The sequence below is a fragment of the Branchiostoma lanceolatum genome, chromosome 17, assembly GCF_035083965.1.
Source record: "Branchiostoma lanceolatum isolate klBraLanc5 chromosome 17, klBraLanc5.hap2, whole genome shotgun sequence".
In the NCBI taxonomy this organism is placed as follows: domain Eukaryota; kingdom Metazoa; phylum Chordata; class Leptocardii; order Amphioxiformes; family Branchiostomatidae; genus Branchiostoma; species Branchiostoma lanceolatum.
In genome coordinates, this window is record NC_089738.1 from 11,512,881 (window position 1) to 11,537,995 (window position 25,115).

The 25,115-nt window shown below is 40.9% G+C and overlaps 1 protein-coding gene and 1 long non-coding RNA gene across 2 annotated transcripts in view; one reads left to right on the plus strand and one right to left on the minus strand.

The window, feature by feature from the left end:
- The first annotated feature begins 33 nt into the window (after positions 1-33).
- Positions 34-1,351, plus strand: LOC136423541 (uncharacterized). The gene is made up of 2 exons (XR_010753752.1): positions 34-441; positions 547-1,351. It is a non-coding gene; the product is annotated as an uncharacterized lncRNA (long non-coding RNA).
- Positions 1,352-15,546: 14,195 nt separating this feature from the next.
- Positions 15,547-25,115, minus strand: part of LOC136423448 (glypican-5-like) — a 47,232-nt gene continuing 37,663 nt past the window's right edge. The window contains exons 7-8 of the mRNA XM_066411591.1: positions 24,732-24,897; positions 15,547-18,140 (exon numbers count right to left, since the gene is read on the minus strand). Coding sequence (XP_066267688.1) covers positions 17,914-18,140; positions 24,732-24,897 — 393 coding nt within the window. The 3' untranslated portion in view covers positions 15,547-17,913. The remainder of the gene's footprint in view (positions 18,141-24,731; positions 24,898-25,115) is intronic.

A 25,115-nucleotide genomic window follows, 5' to 3' on the forward strand; every position in this document is an offset into this window, starting at 1 on the left:
ATTATCGTAAATTATAAGGTATTACTATGCTACCCACTGGTAGCGTATGGTGAACTCAACAGCTAAAATGCTACACAACGGCGTATTTCCGGGTTCTCATTGGCTACTTTTTGTTTTGCAACTCTCATTGGGCCAGTGGCGACCAATCAGCGGCCAGCTTTGCTACAGGGTTCATGTACACTTAAGAATGGTTTACTTGAAAAGGGCATCCTTAGCCATTAGTCTTTCAATCCACCGCTCCTCTTTCTCTTTGTCCGGTTAGGGTTTCAGTGCAAAGAAAGGCTTCCTTTATTCGACTGTGTGAATTTCGCGTTGGGAACTTGTTTATGCTCGCGAGGTGTTCCCTTACAGCACTCCAATGAGTGAGTACGCCTCCCGACCGCAAGGTGTTACTCACAAGGTGAATGTACACCACATCAAGGGATGATACCGACATTTCAGGTGAACTACCAACCTAACTGAAAATTTGACGAATTGAAGTCGTCAAGGATTCAAATGTACAAAGCCGTGGTGGGATAATTTTTGTTTTCTCTCTTATTTTCACAGTGGGCGCTCGAATCAAGCGAAATTTGCAAGTTGTGGCGTCAGCTGTTGACGAAAGCTCACAAGAATGTCGGAAGCACGGTCGTCAGTGAGGCATGCTCCCCGTCTTACATGCCTTACTTGAGACGGTGTAAAGAAACACCTCGGAGGTGGCCAACGGTTTACGCTGTCTTGGCAACGTGAACAGACTACTAACTGATGTCTCCCTTTTCAATTATTGGGTGATTATAGCAGCTGCTCGTTTTGTAGCATCTTGACAAAAGGGAGATTATGTATGCAAATGACGCCAGTGAAAGAGAAAAGAAAAGAGATAAGGGATTTTCTGCAGGGACAATGAAAGGTGTGGTGGGATGTGGCCAGGAGCCCACACACCTCTGACTCACAAAAATGCGAAGGAATCTGTCGACTGACGTATTTATGTTTATTGTTCTAACGATTAGCAGTCGTTATGGTCTGTGGGCTTTTCCACCAGTGACGTAATACACACCAAAAACATTCTTCGAGTTGTATACAAATAAAACGTTTACTAAGTTGGTCTTGTTCAATAGTATATGGTAATCCGTATCTTCATTTCTCCATTGGTGTTATCTCCTATATATCATCCCTGGTTTCCTCAAGAATGTGCATGCGTATAAAAGTCCGAAGTGATATTTTACAAGTCATCGAGGAGATATTACCTCCTCGATAAATGAGCAATCACTAGGTCATCTTTAAAGATTACCTGTATTTGGTTTTAGATTTTGTTTCTCCTAAATGTGAAAATGATACTTTGCAAAGGCATGAAAAAGTACAACTTTGACAATTTTCATTGTTTGTTAATCTATTTCTATCTAATTAGAATTTTAAGATGCGCATTTGATATTGATTTGGGCAAACACAACTAAAACCATCAAAAATCACCTGATTACATGTCCCTTTTTTAAAGAAAAAATATATGCTTCCAATAATCTGTATCCTTGTTTCTATTCTCTTATTTCTCTCTATTCAATCTTCCACCTCACTCAGATCAGATTCTCTCCTCTTTTGGCCTCCATTCTTTTTCTCTCTCTGGACCCGATAAAAACGCATAAAAAGACGTCCAAAACAAGTTGGGGCCTAACCTCTGCTTGGAGAGTAAGTCTGTACCCTCCTTTCTATTCTCTTTCATTCTTTCTTTCATTTCTTAAGTATTCAGCCTCAGATTTTCTCCTATTTGTGCTTCCAATGCTTCTTCGATTCTCTCTATGCCATCTCTTCACCGAAGCTCTGTACGCACCCAACACCCCAAACATACAGAGAATCGGAGCGAGAAAAATGGCGCCACACGCGTGGATGTTTAGAGGAATAATATCGTCTCAGGTAGTCCGCCCGGAAAGTTGTCTATCGTTGAAACAACAGCTGCCGCGGCTCAAAGATGACAGCCGCCGTCTCCTGTCTGTATGTAGGAATGTGCGCTGTCAGGATCCTGACATGTAAAGTAACAAAATCCTACTTTGGTTTCGAGGAAATCTCCAAGCCGATGTTTGAGGAAGATTATAACGTCCCCCGACTACCTCATGTCACACAAAAAAAGCGGCAATGTAAAAACTAGTATAAAACCACTGGAATAAATCTAAGCACATGTATTTCCATTGTACCAAGTTAATTTTTCTACTTGTGAATTCAAACTTTAGATATTGTGTATTCTAGGTTTGACTAGGCGTGATGGTAATACACATGCACGATGCCAAATAAATAAACAACAACAATATCTACCCTTCTCCCGAAATGACAAGGAGTAAGACAAAATTGTGTAGAAATGCTCGACTACATAATTTGGTCATCTTCTGTTACTAGTACAGTATTCTCTTTTCAGTGTGTATTCTTGTGCGTTTCGACGACCGTAAAGTTCATAAATTTAGCTGCCTGAAACTTTCGTTCTAGATATATTGTTACAGTGAATTCATCACTGACTCATGTAAACATTTGAACGAAAAGAAACGTGCAGGGTTTTCATAGAAAGAAAAATTGGAGATCAAAAATCATGAAATAAAAGAAAAATGTTTATGATTCTTGTAATACAGTCCATCAAATCGTAGTGTAACCGAATCTATTCCTTTGTTTATCCTTTCGCCAAGTCTGGTCATGCAAATTTCCGCTGTTACGTGCGGCAAGCTACGGTAGTTTCCGTTCAATTCTGTCCCCACAGTTTTCCCATTCCTCGTTCCTACACCTTTGAATGTCGATGAAAGATTCCATTGGTGTCAAACCCCACGTAAGGAAATACAACCAACTCCTGGCATTTCTTAACAAAAGGAAAAGGACTTGCAAGACGTTTTCATTTTTGCACCTGCTATTTCTACATCCGATTTCCAGATTGAATTTACAGTCTTTGATATCACAATGTTATTATATTACATCGTGTTATAAAACAACATATCAATATCATTACACAACTTCATATATTGAATGAAGAAAATCACTCCTGGAATATCGAAGTGGAATAAAATCGATTAAGCTAACGAAGACAAAATTGGAGGCTATGTAACGTTTCGTGTGTAACGCGTCGCTAAAGTACAATTGTCTCATTATGTAGAGCTTTGCCTATCTTCCCGAAGATCCCGTAAGCAGCGAAGGCAATTTGTGGCTAATTTATCGTTATTCTTAAATTCGCCACGGTACTTCTGTAGAATCGTTAAGTTGAAGTTATCAGATTCAAAACGTACTTGGGTGTGGACTATGTAAGCACGGAATTGGATATAACGTACGGTTGATTGTTGGAAGCAAACTCGAAATGAACAAAATCAGCCTTGCACATGTTGTAGCTAGATGCCATTTCGTTTTCTTAAAGCACAAATCTAAAATTCGTAATCTATATTTAGCGATTGTGAAACAGACAAACATAGAAAAAACAATTTCGGAATACAGTAGAGCAATATCTAGCTTCCAATCCGGACTAAACAAAAGTCCTCATTATTTGGAAAATAGTTTTAAATGACCAGGGAAACATTCGTAAAGTTGAAACCGCATTCAAATATTTCCATAGTACATGTGTCAAATCTCTTAAATGATTACATTGAATTGAAAACATTTGCAGATGATGACAATAACAACCCTCTTGGTGACTTGGAATGGACTCTGTATTCTGTAGCTTTAACTTTGGTTGAACCGTCTAACCAATACTTAGTTATAGCTTGGATACTTAAAAGCATTTAAGTTATTTCTTCCTTCCTTCCTTCCTTCCTTCCCTTCACAGCTCCTTCCTTGCTCTTATTCAATTTCTTCCCTACTATTCATCACTTCCCGCTGTTGACATTGAAGTTGACTACAACCCAAAGCTAACATCATTACCTCTAATCACCCGACTGACGAAACTTTCCCCTCCGTGAATACAAATGAAAGAAAACTCCCCGTTCCCCTTCACGGTATGGTTACTGATATGTCACCACGACCGACACAGAAAATCTGACACGTGAAAAAAGAAACGATATATTTTACGAGAAAAGTTGCGTGGAGAATCAGCGGATGCAGATAACGTGCTAATTTCTGGCCCAGCCGCGCGGTGACCCGGCACACGAGGCACCGGTATGTCTGGTATTCGGAAAGGAGGGAAAAGTTTTGTGATTTGAAGCCCCGCACCGCAGTGTCGTAGTTTGTTTAGTCTAGAGACTGACATGATGCTTAGAATTGCATACTAATGAGTCTACTCCCTGTGTCAGGTGAAAAACGTCACTTTCAGGACAGGTATAGTATTGAGCGGTTTAGGATAGAACTAGACACATCCATTTTTTTTTTGCGATATAACGTTAGCGTTACATTTTTATCTCCGTGAAACCAATGAGGTTCTTGGTAAAACAGAGATATTGTTTTCGGTCTGTGTGTGTATGTGTCTGTGTGTGTGTGTGTGTGTGTGTGTGTTTGTTTGTTTGTCTTTGTGTGTCCGTAGTTATTTGAATATTGTAGAGTGACAGAATGTCAGGTGGAAGATGGTGTAACAGGAGACTGGCAGGATTGGAAGGTTGGCTTGGCCCAGTTCTCATGAAGTTGGTACCACAGACTGGAAAACACGTAGACAGAATCAGCGAACAATTAGCAATTATGAATGGAACAAGAAAGTTACAAAAACTGTAAATATTTCACGGAGGTATGAGATACTTGATTTCTCGTTAGTTCCGTTCAACTTTCTTGTCAACTTTCTTTAGCAAATTCTTCAAAATTTTGAGAGGTTTTGTCCATGTCCCTCCCTCCGGAAGGTCTACATCGATAAGTCCCTCAAAATGAAAGAATCGATAAAGTTATCGTATTTGGCTCAACTGATATCTTGTTATCGTATTTTGGCTCGCGTTGAAAGAGTGACGTCAAAAGATATCGCAGCTCACATCTCTTTCTGTCGTCCGCACGGTTTTACAGCCGGATCTAACACAAATTTCCATTCGCTGTATCATGAGTGTATGGCGTACAGATAACCACAAAACAGATGCTTCGGGCTGTATTTCTAAGAGTCCTTTTCTAGTTCAAGTTTCAAATGCACTATACCGTACCCCTGAAAATATAAGAACATCCCTAACACAGCTTCGAATTCGGCTTAGACGATAACCACAAAGACATATAAAATTGATTCTAATCTTGATATCAAGAGGAAAAATATCAGGGATATTGATGACACTCCAGTTTTATTTATTTTTTTTCTAAATGTACGCTATCAACGTGCGTAGGTCTCCGTTGCGTCATATAGCCATGCAGGACACCCACAGTGAGCGAAGATTGCCTATATAGTCGTTACACGAACCACATAGTAATTTAGAAATACATACTGTACTCCCCGACCATGTATCTTTTTGTATTATTACATTTGTATTCTAACGCGGTTGCGTAAAACATTAGGCGTTTCATTTCAATTCCAATAAGAATTTCGGTTTTTGGGCCAGGCTAGCCAGATTGCAGTATAAGCAGTACAGGGACAGTTTTACAATAGATATGCAACCATGTTGAATGGCTGGTGAACGGGTTTCCCGCCAAAAATTAAGACGACCTCTATGCAAATTGCTAATCATGGTGACGTAATGGTCACTGTAGAACTTGTGCGTTCCATTGTTTCACATATAAGGATAGATAAGAATGCTGTAGATCATCCTTTCCAGACTGATAATGTTAAATCATACTCGAGATGTTCCAATTCGCAGAAATTATGAGGGCATGTGACTCATAATTCCTAAAAAAATATATCATCAACAATTATCATAATTGATAATTCTGACCTCAGTGGCGACTGGCGTCACCTATATGTGACTCATATCTCCTTTCTCCGGACACACTCAAATATTCTTATGAAAGATGAACTTATCACGGATTTCGGTGACCTGGCGCAGCGTTTGTCACCAAAAGATAGGTAAAGGTAAAGGTAGTCCCATAGCATTTTTGAGGCCATGGGGGCAGTGGGTTGTTATCCACTGTGTCTGGGACACGGCGATTGGAAGGAGCCCAACCCTCTCCTTCCACCGCCTTTTACCTCCCCAACTGAAGTCAGGTACCCAAGTTCTACATTTGTGCTAAGGGCCTTTGCAAGGATACAACATCAGCAGCATGTCAGGGGATTCTAACCCAGGTCCCCTGGGTTCTGGGCCAAACATTGCCCTAATCGTTACGCCAAAACGACACCAACTTCAGTCGAATGGAAGTGTCATTTGTTTCTATTAATCGATAGTATGTTGCAAATATTGCAAACAATACAGTGAGTACAGACTGCCAAAAGATTTACCTTACAGACGTACAGTACGTTGTTGCCATATGATGAATTGCGACGATGGGGGACTGACAACGGACTAAGCAGGCGAAAGAACGGAGGATTAACTTTAATGCTAACCGCAGGGTGTATGCTAATCAGTCCAAAGGACGTCGTCTACGTGAATTGATTTTCAAAACTCTGAGAATGAAACAGTGCGGACATGCTTAGAAAAGGGAGTGGGTTATGAACATTGTAAGTCTAACTGTCACATACAAATCGCTGTTGTGTCACATTCAATGCCAACGGTGAAGAGTTTATACGATATGCAACGCCGTGGTGCTATAAAAACGTGCATGATAATGTTATGTCCTTTTGTGAGGACGGAAAGGTACTGATAGTTTACGTTCGGACTTCTCGGCTCATTCTCATTTTCATACGTAGTCATTGCTGACATTTCTCATCTATTTTTCTACGCGATCCAGTAACAGAAATGTCATCCAGATGGAAGTAGTTCAAGTGGCCGTTATTTTAATCTCTCACCTAACTGAAGGACAGATAACGTGAGATTCGGATGGTTTGCTCCGGGCTCTTCTAGTTTTCATAGTCAGTTATAGTTGAAGTTTTTATCTCATACGCTCGCACGAACAATTAAGTAACAGAAGTGCCATCCACATGCATAGTTCGAGTGGTCGTTATTATAATAGTCCTGCAACTGAAGGACAGATAACATGAGACAAGGAGAGTTTACGTCACCTGGCCCTTCAGTTATTGTTGAAGTTTCTCACATTATTTTCTCCGTACCGTACGCTTGCATAAAAACCATAAAGTTCATTCGACAAGCATGCATAGTTCAAGAGTACCATTTATCTTAAACTCCCCCGGCTGAAGGACAGATAACATGAGACAAGTATAATTTACGTCTCTGGGCTCTTCAGTTATTGTTGAAGTTTCTCTTCTTTTTTTTCCGTAGGCTCGCACAAACACCATTCAGTAACAGAAGCGTTCATCACTTCGGCAGGCATGGATAGTTCAAGTGGCCGTTATTTTAAACTCCCACAGTTGAAGGACAGATAACGTGAGACAACAATCTCCGGGCTCTTCAGTTATTGTTGACATTTCTCATCTTTTTTTCTACGCTCACACAGAAACAATTCAGTAACAGAAGCGTTCTTTCGTCAGGCATAAATAGTTCAACTGGCCGTTATTTTTAACTCATGCAGCTGAATGACAGATAACGTGAAGTTCGGATAGTTTGCGTCTCCGAGCTCTTCAACCAATGTTGAAGTTTCTCATATTTTTTTCTGCAAATTCAGTAACAGAAGCGTTCATGCGCAGGCACGCATAGTTCAAGTGTCCGTTATTCTAAGCTCCCCCAGCTGAAGGACAGATAACGGGAGGGGTACAGGTGGTTTGCGTCTCGTGCCCAGCCGCCCACATCACGGTACGGTCAGGGTCAGGGGGCACGGGAGAAACGGGCGGCCGAGATCTACCGCAAAGGGCCGCTGAAGTTTTGTTTGGTTTAAGACAGCACCAGAGACAAGAGATGTAAGTCAGATGGGCATAAGGATAAACCCGAGGGCAAAGAGCGTCGGGAGGGCAAAGGAGGGAGAAAAGAAGAGAAAGAATAAAGAAGTCTATAAATCAATTAGCAGACGGCAGTAAATTTACGTTTTCTCACTTCCTTCTTTGCTTCTGTTCATCTCACTCTCTCTTTCTTTTTGTCTCAGTATCTCTTTCTCTTGTTTTAGTTTACGCTTCATTTCTTTTTCAACTCTCTCTCGGTCTTTGCTTTCCTCAGTTTATTCCTGTCTCTTTCCGTTGTTCTCTATCTTTTCTTTTTTTTTCTTCCTTTCTTTTTCTTTCTTTAGGGCTTTCTTTCTTCCTTTTGCTTTCCTTCCTTTATTTTTCCAGTGTTTCCTATATCCTACTTCTCACCGTCGTTCTGTTTTCCTCCATTGATCATCCTCTTTCTTTCCATCATTCTCTCTTTTCGATCTTTCTTTCCATCATTCTCTTGTTTCATTCTTCTCAGTCTGTTGCTGCTAACCGTCACACGGCCTGAATCTGAGAAGACAGTTCGTCTGACCCCTCGCGGGCACTGAACCGGGGATCAGATAAACCAACATGTGACGGAGTCCTGATAAAACCAGGTATTCATAAAACATTAGGCCAGGACAGCTGCGGACCGACAGTTATCTCTGCAGACGATCACGGAGATATCGAGGAATGTTTAAAGTCTGCGTTAGCAAAACGGAGGTCTGGAATGTAAGTAAGAGCTACTGATCTGTTCGGGTGTTTAGTGGCCAGTCAGAATACGTTTGAAAGTTATTAGTGGCACCCCAATGAGATGCCCTAAGACAGCAAAGACGGGATGAGAAAAAAATCTCAATCCCGCATAGCCTGCACTTTTCCTACCTAGAATATATCGTCTGTAACAAGTAGGGCAGGTTTGTAACGTTCACCTGAAAATACATCGGGCAGTAGACTGTACTACTTTGGAAAACTGTGTCAGTTGGTAGAGCATGCGCATTGACCAACGACCGGAATTCGAACTTTAGCTCTGGACCTTTTCCTTGTCCTAGCTCACAGTAGCTGGATCAATCAGTCGCACTGTAACGATCTCGTCCAAGTAAGTCTCCAAGCAGTTGTTCAGGGTCGGCTTGGTTTTTATTTTTCTGGTTGCCACGTTTTGTATTCTTTTGAACTCGCTTATAAAATGCGGAAAGGGGCTATGCATCTGCTTGGAGACATAGCAACGGTCGACTTGCCGCCGCGTAGGCGAATATGGTGACGCAAACTAACGCACAACGTCGTTATCGTGACGCACAACGTCGTTATCGACGTGAGACAGTCTGTGGCGTCTGTTACACGTCGCTTGGTAAGACCTAGTGGGTTAAATGGACTTCCATGTCTTCCACGTGGATCAACCAAGCTTCCATGTGCGTGGGTCTGCATCTGTACCACATCACCGGGGTTACCACGTATCGAAAGTTCTCTCTGTAGTCACGGTGCTGTAGTAGACGTGGGTTCGTAGGTAAAGCCTGGGCGAGATACTGAGAAACCGTTCTAGGATCTTGTAGGTTGTTAGGTAGCTGATGCCAGGCCAGGGCGCACTAGTCGGCTCAAGTCGTCCGAGGAGTTTAGTAGGTTCAAGGTCAGCGACTCTCTTTAAACACAGCACGAACGGCTTAACGTCTCCTTCGAAGGATTACGGTCCAGTCCAGCAACATTGAAAGTGGATTTGACTCTAAGAACACCGCCAGATAGACTGGGATTTTGAACACTCAACCTTGTCGTCCAAGCGCCGGATTGCTACCCACTACACCACAGAACGCGACAAGTTTATCGACCTTAAGAACGGCCCCAGAAACAGTTGAAGAAAACACAAACATGTCTAACGGTAGGCCGGGCTCTGTTTGTCGTCCTCAGAAGATCAAAGACTCTGGAATATCCAGACTGCCACTTTCGCTGAGCCTTTGTGCTTTAGAAAGTCCAGGAGGTCGACTTAGCTGACGGCACAACTATTCCCCCACGTTGACAGACTCAAGCAAGGAAAAACATCTTCTTCAAGCATCTCGGTTCCGCGAATGTCTTAGATACGTGCGAGGCGATGACGTAGGGTGTATTGTCTTACGTGGTCGCACAAAGATGCTTTTTCTTTTAGTTTAGAAGGGAAAAGATCAAAAGGGGAGCAACCGTTAAAAGGTATATGTACGACTACGCAAAGGTCGCTGGATCCCTCCCTCTCGGCTCTCTTTCTTAATTGGAAGAAACAGAAGTAGCCTGAATAATTGGTCGAAGAAGTCAGTGAAGGACCAATCTACCATTGGGCTAGCTCCTCTAACGAATTCCAATACTTTTTGTTGGCCAATTTCTGCTATTTTTGGGCGTACCAAGAGGAACCTAGATGGAGACTTGCTGAATAGTGCTACAGGGGAAAGGAAATGACTACACTAGTATGTCAGCTGAAAGGTCATTGTTGTCCAGCGCATTGTTTCTACTTGCTTTATGTTCATTACTACTTACACTGAGTGTTGCGATAGAATGTAACAGAGGACCTATGGAAATCCTAGAGTTGAACGTGGTATAAAATATACTAGTTGTTCTCATCGCCTGGCATCAGACTCATTTGATAGCTGGGAAAATAGTAGATATAGGCAACAGGGTTAAAGGCCCAAAGCATATTCAGAACGTTAAAACTGGAAATATTCTGGATACGAAAATCTGTATGATACTAACATTTACTTGCTCATTTATGATCTATCATGATCTCATACAGGTCGATATGCAATGGGATAGTGTACTTTAGACTTACTATGTATAGAAAGGATTAGAAAATTGAATTTGAAAATCTGACTTCCAACGTTCTGAAACTGCTTTGGGCTCCTTTAACTCCTTTCGACAAGTTATTATTTTTATGTCTGATATTTCTTTTAGCCCCTATCTATCTGTACCAAGTGTGTAAACGCCCTGTGCTTCAGGCAGATTCCATTTTAACACGGGATTTCCTCCCGTGTAAAGTTATATGATAAAACATTTCTTTGCCACCCGTAAGTGATCGTTAGCTCTCACACTATCCCTACAATTTAGTTTGCAAGCCTCTTTCACGCCACCCTGTATCAGTGTGAGCTGTGCAATCAAATTGTTATAATGCAATTCACTAGAAATTGTAACGTTAGCACTAAATGTTGCAAAACTCTTAAAAATTGTTTTGCTTTGAGAAACCGTTTTTATACATGCTTGCCGCCGGATCAAAGCTCCTTTGACATAAGAGCTTTTGAATCGATAAAGCTACATCATTCTTTTATTTTATCACCATGATTTCGCCCCAGTTCTGTTGAATCATCCCTTTAACTGTAGTTCTGTAGACCACACTCATGTACAATGCATTTGTACCGTCCATAAATCATTCGTTCATGCATTCAATCGTATAAGAGCTACATATGCTGCTGCCTGTTTAACTGTATGACTGCATGGGCTATCCCTGCATTAAAAAGGGGCCCAGTAAAATAGGTAACGTTTTTTTCCATTAGTGAAGCTTTCTTGACATTTCTGGCTTACTTTTATCGCCAAAACATCGTTATTTGATTTTTCACTGATTTTTTTTATGTCTACGTTTTCCACGGTAGCAGAGAGCTTGAGGTAAATGCTTCTTTATAGTGTCCTATCTTGTCATAACAGTAATACCATGTTACGAGGCAATTTACAAACACTGAATAAGTTTGGTTTAACCATAGTTTACCATGGCGTATCATACGACATGGTAAAAAAGGCGTACGGAATTTCTTACTGCTTCACACCCAAACACTATAATTTTGACGAGCTCAAAGAATATCCTCTAGTTAATGTCCCATGGACACTCGATAGGTTTATACCAGCAAGTTGAGGGACCGTTTTGCATTTGGGATAGTCGTGAACGTGTCGTGGGACAGTCATGGATATGTCGTGGGACAGTCGTAGATGTGTCGTGGGACAGTCGTAGATGTGTCGTGGGACAGTCGTGAATATGTCGTGGGACAGTCGTAGATGTGTTGTGGGACAGTCGTGGAGGTGTCGTGGGACAGCCGTGATCGTGAATGTTTCCCAGAAAATCCATCTGTCTCGAGGTGGCAATGGTTATATGTCGTAGGCCATTGTCGACGGTCGCATCTCTGAAAATCCTCCAACGGAAATCTCCAAGCAGAAGTTGACGGAGAGGACTGCTTGAAGAGTAGCACGAGTGTGACCGCACCATCGGTAGCATACGGACATTGTTTGTCATACATACATAATGACCCTGTGTATGGGGGTGGTCGTGCATTAGACTTCTATAGCATTACGTCAACTTTATTGTGTTTTCACCCCGGATGCCAGAAGGACCGCTAATTCTATTGGTAACGCCTGACACAAATGGAACGATTCTTTTCTCTCCCCTGTCGACTCGTGTTCGGCCGTGCCATAACGAGTGAAAGGACGCCCGCCTTCTGAAAGGCGAGATAGAAACAACAAGATAAAGAAAGTATCAAAGGAACGACAGTTGGGACGTATGCCAACTCAGCAGACAGGAAAATACAAAACGTAATGCGGTTAGATACGAGAGCGCGAGCAAAGGTTAGCTAGAGAACAGGGCGCTACAAAAAGAATATAAATACCGACTCCAAGATGCCATACTGTTGATAGCTTTATAAATGCTTTTCAAAAAGCGCAAAGGATGTTTATTTCTTCAGCTTGCTTCGTATTTTCTTTTATATTTATGCATTTTTTAAACACAACACGAGCGAAAAGACATTCAAAACTGAATCCAAACATCTGCTTGGATGTTATATAAGCCATAGAACCACCTTGATTTAAGTAACTGCATTTTCACTGAACTTTGCACAAGTATTATCGGTTTGTTTATCCATTACCTTAGCTTATTCCCAAAGCTGTATCCCTTAATGTAGCGTCAGCTGGCTGTTGCGTTGACGACCAGCTGCTATATGTAAAAAGGTTTCAATGGGGCTTTACTACATAGCATTGTTGTCGATTCTATGCAGGGGTTAATATGGGCACACATAAGGTCTGGAGATATATCATAAGGGCAGACAAGGAATTAAGGGTCGTAGGATATGCGTGTGCGCGTAGGATATGCGTGTGCGCGTGTGTGTTTGTTCTTATGAGTACTTATGTGCGCGTATGTGTGCGTAAGAAAATTTTGTGTTAGTGCAAGGAGGTCCTTGGTTAGTGTAAGTCTGATCAAATGTTTCTCACTAAGTGTTGCTTTAAATCATGACGAATCCACACATTTTTCTTCTGTTAACGTTCAGTCCCCAGCAATGCCTATCCTGGTCCAGCCCTGCTGTTATCTTCATTGGGATTTTACCCGATCGTTATTAGTCAACATCGATCTCACAGAAGAAGCCTGTACCGTTACATCATTTAAATCAATCACTGAGATGTCTATTGTGAGGGCGGAAATTCTATAAAACGACACAGATTGACGAAGAGCATTAAAACAACTCGAATATGACTCGAATGTAGAGTACGATATTTTCTTTCGTTTCACCTGTTTTCTGTTTTATTGCCTGCATGAAAAATGGAGGAATTGCCTTTGGTGTGTCTGTCTGCTTGTCTGTGTGTCAGTGTTTCTGGATATTTATGGTTAGCACAACTCAAGAACGACTGGATGGATTGTGATAATATTTCATATGTGGGTAGGTCTTGGGAAGAGGAAGGTCAAGGTCTAGTTCGGGTCTCTGTTGCATGACCTTGGTACTGCAGCAGAACTTCCGTTTTTTGCATATGTTGTCCTGGACAAGACATGGTATGGTCTTTATTTTTTGGTGGCAGATTGATTTTGATGTCAGGAAGAAACGGTGTAGACTCTAGCAGCTTGATTATCTAGTTTTGAGATAAGATATACTACTACTACTGTCAGTCAGTCAGTCTGAAATATACAAACGTCTGCAAAAGCTTGAGTTGGCTGATGACCAACAGACTCACATTCAAATCCCATTCTGCAGCTGAATCTGACATCTCGCAGATAACAGGCGCAGTCAACAGATAAAACTCGAAGTTGGAGGTCTTTTCGGCTTTCTGGGAATGGCAGATATATCTGTGTGTATGACGATAAGGCATTCGCGTCCCGGGTCGACTCTTAAATCAAGCCTAAAGTTGAGCCTATTTTACCGTCTTCTAAAGGTTTGGCGTTCCATTTCATTGTTAAGACCAGCATAAACAAATTGGTTATGCTGTTACAGCTTCTACCTTGCCTGAGATTCTGCCAGCCAAATACAGAGATAGTCTCGCAAATAGCTTCTCCAATATTTCAGTATAAAAATAGTCTTCATAAACATCCAATTCCGAACTGCTGTTTTGTTTCCGAGAAGAATCACGTGTGTATATCAGTGAATGAAGGATATTGCATCTGGATTGGTGGCCGAGATTGTTCCTAAATCCAGGCAATATTTGGGCTGATTCAATCTTGATCCTTCAGAACGCCCACTCTAACACCCACGATAACACACTGTGTAGCCTCAAAAGCTTCAGATGGTGTTTTAAGATTGGCGTTTTTTTATGCTCTTCACGTGATATTATGCGATTGCTGCAGTGTTTAGATGGTTGTAATGCTCTCAGCGTTTGACGCTAGCAATCCGAAAACAGTACGTCATCGATCAGCGCAGAACTTTAAAGACAACCAAAGCAATATTAGGGCCAAAAATGGAAATTAAAAAAATGCTGAAATCTTTATGGTACTGACATTTACTAACATTGTCTAGCACATTTGTGTAATGATTTCATACTTTTAGGATTTTAAAACCGCGCAAAATCGTGCCGTACAATGATCTCTAGTTTCACGAGCCTACAAAAACTCTGGCCACGATTTTCAGTAACTTCTCACATCACAACAACATTTCATTTTTGCATCATGGATGTGTTATACATTGTGATAGTATTGTTTGAACTAACCATGTATAGAAATGACTATAAATAAATTGACTTTAAAAATCCGATTCTTCTGACCCTAATATTGCTTGGGTTTCCTTTAAGATATAAAGATCAGCCGGAGCCTGCTTTAGAGGTTAAACGATCATCACTTGGATTTCAAATCAACCAATGAAAAACACCTTAGGGCAACAGGCTTCGCATACACATGATTACATCCACGGAGGTTACCTGATATGTTTTCATCAGAGATCGTTTGTGAACAATACGATCTAAAAATAAATGGCCCGATTCTATGGTTTCTATGGGTAGACCTTAATGAAAAAAGAGATTTAATTCAGTAAAGACGAATATGATTAGGATATGATAGAGATGACCACATACCGGTACGCGGACCTTGTATGTTACATACAGATGCATACACACGGACACACTCACACACGTGTATGATAAGAATCTTGAAACCATCACGTAGCTAACCTTAACCACATATACACTCAACAGCAGCTCTTCAGTAACCACAGAGTTTACATATCCCAGAAACTGCCAGAACGGTGCTTCCTTCTTTGTGGGCAACCCAAACCACCTGTTCTGCCGAGATGGTTTGTCCATCTCTCAGCCCGGAATTCCCAAACTCTCCGCGATCCAACAAACACTGGAAACTCACGAGTATAATTTAATCATTGTCCGCCATACTGGTTGGTTAAAACTGGAACTTGCCAGGTGAAATTTGAATATCTAAATACACTGTACTGTTACATAATCGTGACATTATGCCATTTACTGGTGTATCAGGTCTTCCTCTTCCAAGTATAGCAAACCAGCATAGCAGTGGTGATTTCACATACAGACACCATATAACGTTAGCTTCTATTTTAACTTAACTGTTGAATAAAATAAAGTCAGACTCAGAGTGATGACTTGGTCAAGTTTTATTGTCATTTGGAGGATGGTGTTTGGAAATGAATTTAATAGATAGACTGTTCAGCAAACATCACTGGTAACAATACATGATCAACGCCACCAAACATTGTACAGAGAAAATCTTTTCCACTTCTATCAACTGTTTGCAATTGTCTTTGACAACTTGAGCTCTGATGTGACACAGTTGCAGGAGAACTTCCCATTTATGCAAATTAGAAACATGCAGATTACACGAGGAATCAATCTATCATTGATGCAGATGAGGTGAACAAGTATAAGTCATCAACAATGTTTGTTGTTTGTTTATTGTTTGGTACTGTTGACCATACTAGTAAGGAGTGGCAGCCTTTCAGTTTCTTTGCCCTAAAGTTTTTGTGTTGGGGTAGGAAATAAATTACAGATACTATGAGTAATACTGTAGTACACATTGTAGCCTCTACCAGACTCTATAGGCTGTGCTCTGTTATGGCATACATGTAGTTGAAACCTATGCACACTACTGCTCAAATCAGCAGCAACTCCTGAACAAATTCTACGGAGCCTGCTAGAGACTACAGAAATTGGAAATATCACTTGACCACCCAAATACAGATTCACAGCAAGCCTAACACAACATATTGTAGTAGGACAAATACTTTATACAATCACAAGGAAAAATGGCGAAAAATCAAACTAAAACTTTTACAACATTCAAGGACTAGAAATTCAAATTTTGCAGCAACTTACTCAAAAATTATCATAAAAATTGGGAACTAAAATGGCCATGAAAAAAAACATGTTGGCCCAAATACATGTACTGCAAAATTTACAATTGTGATAGAATATGATTCATTGCAAAATATTCTTACTAATGTAGTTCCCTAGAAAGTATACTTGTAATGGTAATGATATTGTTTGTGTTGAGACTCTCCTCTATACGTCTGCATATATCCCTCCCCTCCAGATTTGTATTGACAAATAAACAAAAATGAAATTGTTGATACATGCAATACAGAACGATATATGATATCAAATAGTTGCCAATGAAATGTTGACTGTTCATTGGGTGGTTTTGCTATATATGATAAGTAAAAAAATGATACCCTTACACAAAAATAACAGCAAAAGCACTATGCACCAAATCCCAACCATAAGAACCAAAATTCTATCACATAACAAGGAATTTGAAATTCTATCATCATTCGAATGGCCAAGGAGTATCAAAATATATATTCAAAAAATTCATTCAAGGCACATCTCATTGCAGTGCTAATACATACAAAACTACACCCCACTGGCCTCGCCTAGTCATTCTTGTCTAAACACAGAAGGTTTGTATCTTACTGTAACACCATATTATATGTATAGTCATGGTACAAAAACATAACAATGAAAACATGTCAAAAGTTACAAGTACATGGAAGTTGTCTGCAGTAATTCAGTTATATATACCGGCACGTCCGACCCCCACCTTAAAATCACAAACAAAAATTGTTTGCATTTTCATTAATTGATATATCCAAAGTCGCAAAAATCATAGTTAGGTACACAGAAATTTCCTCGTACATTCCCATAAATACACCTAGAATTGTCATTACTCGCTCTCTCTCATTTCAACACTACATGAGGTATTCTCTGTCCACAAAGGAAAAAATGCATACAAAATTTCAGAAGCACTCAAAAATGGTCTATTGTCTTCTTCAATTCAAAAGGATGCTTCAAGGTGTCATATAAGCCATTGATTTTTGGTACTGAATATTTGTGGCAAGATTCAAATATAAAGAATATAAATAGAACATGTGTGATCAGTATACATAGTGTGTTATACCCAATTTTTATCATGCTCTTATCATAAAACAAGAAAGTCAGTATCTCTTACGATCCATGGGTGGTAAACTCGAGATTTTTGGTTATCTGACAAAAATTGAACATTCAAAGAAAAACAAACGGTCTCTCAAATGTATTCTGTTCCAATTCTTAACCATGTGTAGACTGTAAAATTGTCCCCAGATATCTAAGTTCTTGTTTGCCATGTCCAAGTGCTTGTTCAAATAACGTATGATGCTTATTACATTTATCTCAACAGTTACAAATACTCTTCTTACGTTCCCCTTTTTTAACTAACCTCACAAAAAGAGGACGACAATCCTTCAGGACGAAGTAAGTACAAAATAACCCGCGCCGAGAGATGCATATTCCGTATATACAATGCCGTCCAACTGTTCCTCTGCATATATGACATTTGCCGCTCACCTCTATTATAATACATTATAGTCCCGTATGTACAAAAGTTCTGGGCATGGAAAAACACAACTGAAGAATTGGGGGATCATTACATACAAAGGTTGGAGACTTGACGGAAGGGAAAAACGTCCTTAGCATTAGAGGGTATGTCTCAAGTACGCTGTGACGATGAATGTTGCTAGGGCAACCAGTGACATGGTGGCAGCCGGCGCGGTGCTACTGCTTTCTGTGTTCAGGACGTTGGGGTCGGCGTTTTGTCTGTTTACGTCGTTGATGGTCTCGGATTTGGAGCCGCCTGGCACGACGGCCTTTTGTTTTGGCGTGGAGTCCTCGAAGTACATCTCTTCCTCAGTTTTACTCCCAGCTGCAAGGATAAATAATGTTCTGTCAGTTTTGACTATTTTGTAATCAGTCTGAAAATGCTGCCCAACAGTTCAATATGTATTGTACTGCACTGTAGAAACTCCAATAATGGCACAATAAAGAATTTCAATCTCTGTTGCTAGTGTCTTGACCTGATTTCAAGAATGCAACATATGTGACCTTCTGAATAGTGTAACTTAACCATTGTAATTTGGTAAAACAATGGCAAACATTCTACATTTGTAATACTATGCTTTAATTGGGATATATACAGTGTAAAGTCTTTGTTATTCTGGTCTGATCCCAAGCCACATGAACATCAATAGTATGGCAACTCCCTGGATTGAATCTACTGCAAGGCGGACTAATGACGCAGTATTAAACTCAACTGTCTCAGTTCTCAATACCCTATGTCAGATTTGTTCAAGCTCAGATAGTTCTGTCGATACAAGTCTTGGACTGACTACTATTTGCTTTCTGAATGATAAATCATAAACAGCCAGCTTCAGTTTATTTTCAATGAATGCAGCTGTGTCTAAAAAGACGCCACTGTTCCACTACCGACTGCAATGTCTCTGCACTTCTGCCAATATTTGATTGGCACGAATGTAAAGATATAAACATGTCCGACTGTTGACACAACATCATCACAACCACTGCTATCACTTTTTGTTAACATTACCACCTCACTATGTTAAACCCCACACATCAATCTCTTGCTGGTGGGACCTTCTAACAAAAGGCCAAGATTCTGTCATACCCCCCGCCTGAATCCCCATCCACTTTGGACAATCAGCACTCCATAGTCAGTCTATATAGGAGCTCAACACAAAGGCAGGGAGGCTTTGTGCCTGGCCCTCCCCAACTGAGTGTGTCGACAGCAGGGATCACTCACAAGCTACCAGTCCTCCTGTAACTCCAGGATTTAAAATCTACATCTTAAAACCCACGTTTTACATCACAGAGACTGGTGTGGGCCAAATAACGTGGTTAACCACGCCTGATTGAATTAGGAAGAAGTCTGCTGTTAACTGTTTTATGCATAATCCTCTTTAAGTGCGAGACATTGCCTTGTTTTCCGAGGCACGTCCTGCCCGTATATACGGTAGAATCGTTTACATTCCCACTGTGTATTGGCCAGACGTGTCGTCCATGTATTACCATCGTGTATGCTACTAAACCTATTTACGGTGTATAACATTAAATCATACGGGAAGCCCCATTTCATCGGCCGTTTTCCTTTATTGCATTTTATAAGCCGTCGAAGGCTATGCACAACTTGACAAATATCTGACAGATTTTTCACATCTTTAAATGGGTATAGCTTTCCTTAGTTGCGTCAATGACCCTCTAAAACCATTTTGACATTCAATCATAAAGGTAAGTCCATTTTGTCAGCCATTTTATATTCCTGCGTGTATCTAAGACTATGGTTAATGTGGCACATCTTTCAAAACACAAAGCTTTCTGTAATTCTATCAATGCACCCCCTCACAACAGCCGAGTCAATCGGACCAGATAGAACCTGTTCCCAGCGAAACGTGAGACGCAGGTTGCGATTCCGGTGTTGCCACCCTGGGGTACCCGGGGAAGGGATTTCAATAGAAATTACCATTATTATTAAGTATTAATAACATTTCGCTCCTGAACTGAAGCATGATGATTCCGGCACATTTTCCATTCATCATGTGTCAGAATAATTGTGGGATTATGGGGGCCGGCACTCGACATGCCATCACAGCGTCGTAAAAGTGGGAGGGTGTGGTGGGATATTGCACATGTAGCATTAACATCAATCCAGTCGGGATGTCGGATTACTATCCCGTGTCCTTGCTCGTCAGAGAGGACGTTCGGGGGGCCGTTTACAACACTCCCAGGTTTTCGCCGTAAACGGGCGGAATACGGTTACGCCGAACTTGGGGATAACTAAATGAATACCGACAAGGCTCCGAACGTCTTCTGCATTCTAATAAGTACGTTTCTGATGGCAATTCAACCTCGTTAACAGCAAACAAGCCCTCGCACTCACAGTTTCATGGCTTTGGGCAAATGTAGATAAACACAGATAGGATGTTAGTGAAATGACTCAAGACGGAATGGGCCTGCTGTTTAGCAGCTTTTCCTTTCAAAGAACGCATTTGGGGAAATAGCCGTTCTGTCGCCTTCTTTATCTTGCTTAGTACCAGAAAAGGCAGATGGCTTCTCTGATGTACCTCACAAACACAGACAAATGCAAGGAATTTTCCAATAAGAAGACACAACTACCTGGTTTTGGGGCTGAATTTTCATTGAATATTGGTTTTGTTCCAGGCCAAATGTCAACAAATTCCACTGAATTCATTACCATCAAATTAATTTCAAATGCAAAAGGTGGGAATTATTGCGTGAGTGGTGCATGGGTGAAAACACTAATACCCAATTTTCCAGTATCTGCCAGGGGAATGTTTAACCCCATTATCTAACAATGGACAGGAGCAGACGGGAGTTGGGAGGTCAGAAAAACCAGCCCGTCCTAATCTTCCTGGCTTAGCTCCTGCTAGGCTTGTCCTCAAGGCTTTCCCACCTTTATTCCAACAATTTCATTATTGGTGCTGAGTTACAAATGGTGTTTTCGGTTTTAGAATCAGAGGGCACAAGCTTTGATTCAAAATTGTGACTCAAAATTGCGACGGTTCAGCCAAACAATTGTTCATCATAGACAGATATTTTCTAACTGGTGAAATGGATATGTCTGTATTTCCTGTACCAGATCCGTGGAGCACTTTGGTAAACATTACGTGGCGTCTCCAACACTGCAGAAGTGATTACACTCCTGGCTTTGCCTCATCCCCGACACCTTAATGACACTGTGGCTCATTTTCAGCTCCGCTACCCAAGTGGGTCCGATCTAAAGCACGGGCCATTACTGCGCCAGCGACCATAACTTCCCTGATAGGGTGGGATTCCGTACAACCAAGGTAAAACTTTATCACTCTTCTGTCTCATCAGTGATTACCTATCAACCTATTGATGGTCGGCTAAGTGCAGACAAAACGAAGATGAATCCGCGATGAGCGAGGAAATTACAGATAAAAGAGACATGGCCGTCTGAGCTTGGAGACTCTTCCTTATCTTTTACTTCTCGTACTTGAAAGTTCAGTTCATCCTTATATCAAAATGTGACGTAAGAGACTCAGGAAGCGATATGGCTAAGGCAATAAAACATGTTTTCTTTACGGCACCAATGCCACGCAGGAAACAATTAGCAGCCCAAAATGAATGCTGCAATTTGTCAAAATCATATGAAAAGTGCTTGTAATAGAGGTAGGATTTACTCGAATAATGCGATTTCACCTTGAGATATCTAAGACTAAAAATGCAGTTGGATTTCCCTGGTTCCATCAATTGTTATCTCCTTTCCATCATACCCAGCTCACTTTCCAGGAAGTGATGCATATTTGAACTCCACCATGCCTGCACAGGTGAGGTGATGGAGGTTGGAGTGCTGATGATAATACTGCCGCCACAACCCTGTGTTATTGCGGGGCCACTTCCGCCTGCTTCCAATACTCACTCATGATTCCACGCCTCCTCTCGAGACGTGACGCACAAACTACAGTCTTAAATAACCTAACGATGTGAACTCAAGATTTGACTGCAGTCTGGATTTTATCCCTGTTGTTAAACTGATCTTACTTACAATGTTACTGTAATCATAACGTATATGTAGTGAGACCTGACAGTGAAAATTACCTTCACACGCCTTTGACGGATTTCCAACCATCTAGGTCGCGACATACATAATCACGGATTATCGTTTAATAACGTGTGACAATCACCTTGCTTTGACTTTATCAAGCCGGCTGGTTTTCTTCCCCAGCTCATTTACATTTCAATTTAGAGACTCATTTTTAGGCAAGTTACACTTGTCTTCAGACTAATTCTCTGTCACTAATAAAGGATGCTGTCTCAAATGTCTGAGTCTTGAGAGAACCTATATCCAGTTGCTTGATTTCTTTTGCATTACTAGTTTGTAATGTTTTACACGGATGTGTAACCCTCATCGGCATAACTTTCAGTAGAGTTGTATGAAAGAGAAACTTTGTACAATTCTCCCCGTGGAAAAAATGACTTGAGGGCAATAACGGAGCGTCGTGGCGGATACCCAGCGGGGTTGGAGCCCATTAGTGAACACGTTAAGACATTACTCTGCGGACCGCGCCTCGGAAGGGCCTGAATTTTTTATCAGCCTCAGATAATCAGTTCCCATCTTCGTCGTTCTTCTCGCTGGGGCGTTTTTCAATTACAGGCCAATCAGCAGCACTTGTTCAAATGTTTTAGGGCTGATAACGAGCCATAGGTTAAATTGCATACCTAATGAGTTCACAGTCTCTAAGATAAGTTACAAACAGACCACTGTATTAACAGCAGGAGAAGTGGGGAGACGTAAGTCGGAAAGAAGCATCATAGTATAACATATTCTACTTCTTCTACATCCAACTTCTTTATGTAAATGATGTTTCTTAAGCATTGTCGAGTTATTAAGTTGCTGAAGGCCAATAATTCACTGTCTTGGATTTAAACATTAATCTGATGTTCTATATGGGCAAACATTCATCATTGAAGTAATTCTGATAAATTTTCTCAGCTTGCTATCAATTCGGATTTATATGTTATAAAGAATCAAACATGAAAGATTGTCTTTTGAAAGAGACATATAACTCATACGTTACAAACAACAAGTATTGGTATATCATAAGTATTATTAAAATTTTGCCTTAGAAATTGCATTGGTTGGTCTGTACTTCTGCAATATAAGTTTTGTCACCAGGAGCTATGCATCATGTGAAGTAAAAGTTACCCATGTGATTTGTCTAGACTCTATATATGATGCCTGAAAATTTATAGTGTGTTGAAATACTATGATGGAACTCAATGGCTGAAATCCCGGCCATTATCGATTCCTGCTATGAAAACTGATACGAATCAAATAATTAATGGCTCGCACTCGCGCAGAACCAAAATCAATCCCTTTACACAAAAATCAATCCCCGCATCACTTTTTCTGTTGGTGGATATCGATGGCTAACACGTTGGGGGGATGTAGGGCCTAAATTAGACATCCTGAGTGACAATAGAGCGATGGCCTGGCACATTAATTCTCCCTGTTTTCCTGGAGCAGCCCTTGATTGTCTCTATTGAAACCTGAGACAATTCGGTGAAGATTGAGAGCGTCTTATCTGTGGGTGTTGATGTAAGACATTCGTCTGGCTCTACTTGTGAACAACAGCAATATTCTACCTGCTCAAGCATGGAGTAATACCCGCGACAATCAGCGATCGCACTGCCGACCGATACATCACTGGAGTCTTTGAACTTGTTTTCACTCGATAACGCCGAATGAAACTTTGATGGTAAGGTAATGGTAAGGGAGGCTACTCCATTGTTAAGTATATGATCTAATTGTTCTTGCGTTAATTGCCATCACAATAGCTTTTCTTGTAAAGGAATGCACGTTATTTATGAAGATGGAAGAGTTCCTTGTATTACTGCAGTTTGAATACAGCCGAAGCAATGTCAAGTTCAGCTTCAGTTAACTTTCTCTTTATTCCTTTGTATCCATTATTGATTAGTCTATACAAGCTTGCCTATTTGGCTGACTCCCACATGCACATTGATTCTGGCATGTGTCCTAAACAACTGAAAACACCAAACCTAACAGAGGGGTAACAATACGTGACAGTAGAAGAACCCCAGCAAAAACTTACTGCAAACTAAAAACTTCATCATGAAGTAAGAAAACTACTTGTAAAACTGTTGGAAGATTGGACAATTTGTTACAAAATGAATTTTTCTTACATCTAAATAAAATTTAAGTGTGGCGAGAGGATGTTATCCACAAAACCAAGCTTGAATGGTCAAATTCCAATCTTTGGGCAGAGAACAAGCTTGTCTCTGAGGAACGTACAGCCCTCTATGATTCTTCTCTACCATTTCACTTTAACAATAGGTACATTTGCCCTACTTTCCTGAACCCGGTGGCCTTGACGTGTTATTTGATGGATGGTTCTTTTACGAGAGTCTGAGGAAGAAGTGCCCCCACTCTATCTCAGGAAACACCCGGGAAGGTTGCAGGGTTCAGCCCCGGACAACCAGATAGCTCCGAATCTATCAAAGTCAGCTCTGATTGGACGATTCAAAGCCAGCCTTCCAACCTGTTTATGAGGTAGTTGCTTTGTGGACCATTTAGCTTCTTTGTTAATCTGTATGGTATTGACCAATAGGAAGGAGTCTCAAGAAAGTAAGAGGAAAACAATGCTGTCCTCTCATAACATTTCAAATCTGAAGGAGCATGACTAGCATTTTCAAATCACTGCACATAAAGTCTGACTTGCAGTTTGAATTTCTTGCTAGGGCCCTTTCTTTTCAGCAAACCTGTCTCCAACATTAAGGATCAGGACGTCTACACCTGTTACAAAGAGAGACGAGAGGTGGGGTACAAACTCAGCTGTATAAGTCTGTCCACATTCTGCATGGAGAACCCTATTTTCCTTATGATTCACCAACCTGATAGAACTATTCACAGAACATCAAGAGGAGAAAAGAAACTTACTGTCAGTAACAGGTGGGGTCTCTCCGTCGCCACTGCCGCTGGAATCCTGGTAGTCTTCATCATCGCTGTCCCCGCTGTACTCGTCTGCAAACGCTCCGTCCCCGCTGCCTCCGCTGTCGTCCCAGTCGGGATCCTCCACCCACATCGCCATCTTAGACACGATCAACTGGAAAAACAGCGAGATAGACATGAATAACGGGTAACATAGTACAGAGGTTTAGTGTGTTGCAATCTATTTTGAGATCATAAGGAGGGGGTTCAAATCCCAGGGTATCTTCATCATCATCATCATCATCATCATTGCAGATTTAACATGTTTAATCCAAGGATATAATAACATACAAAGTTCCGTATTGCCTAAACTGATTCAATGTGCCAACGAGA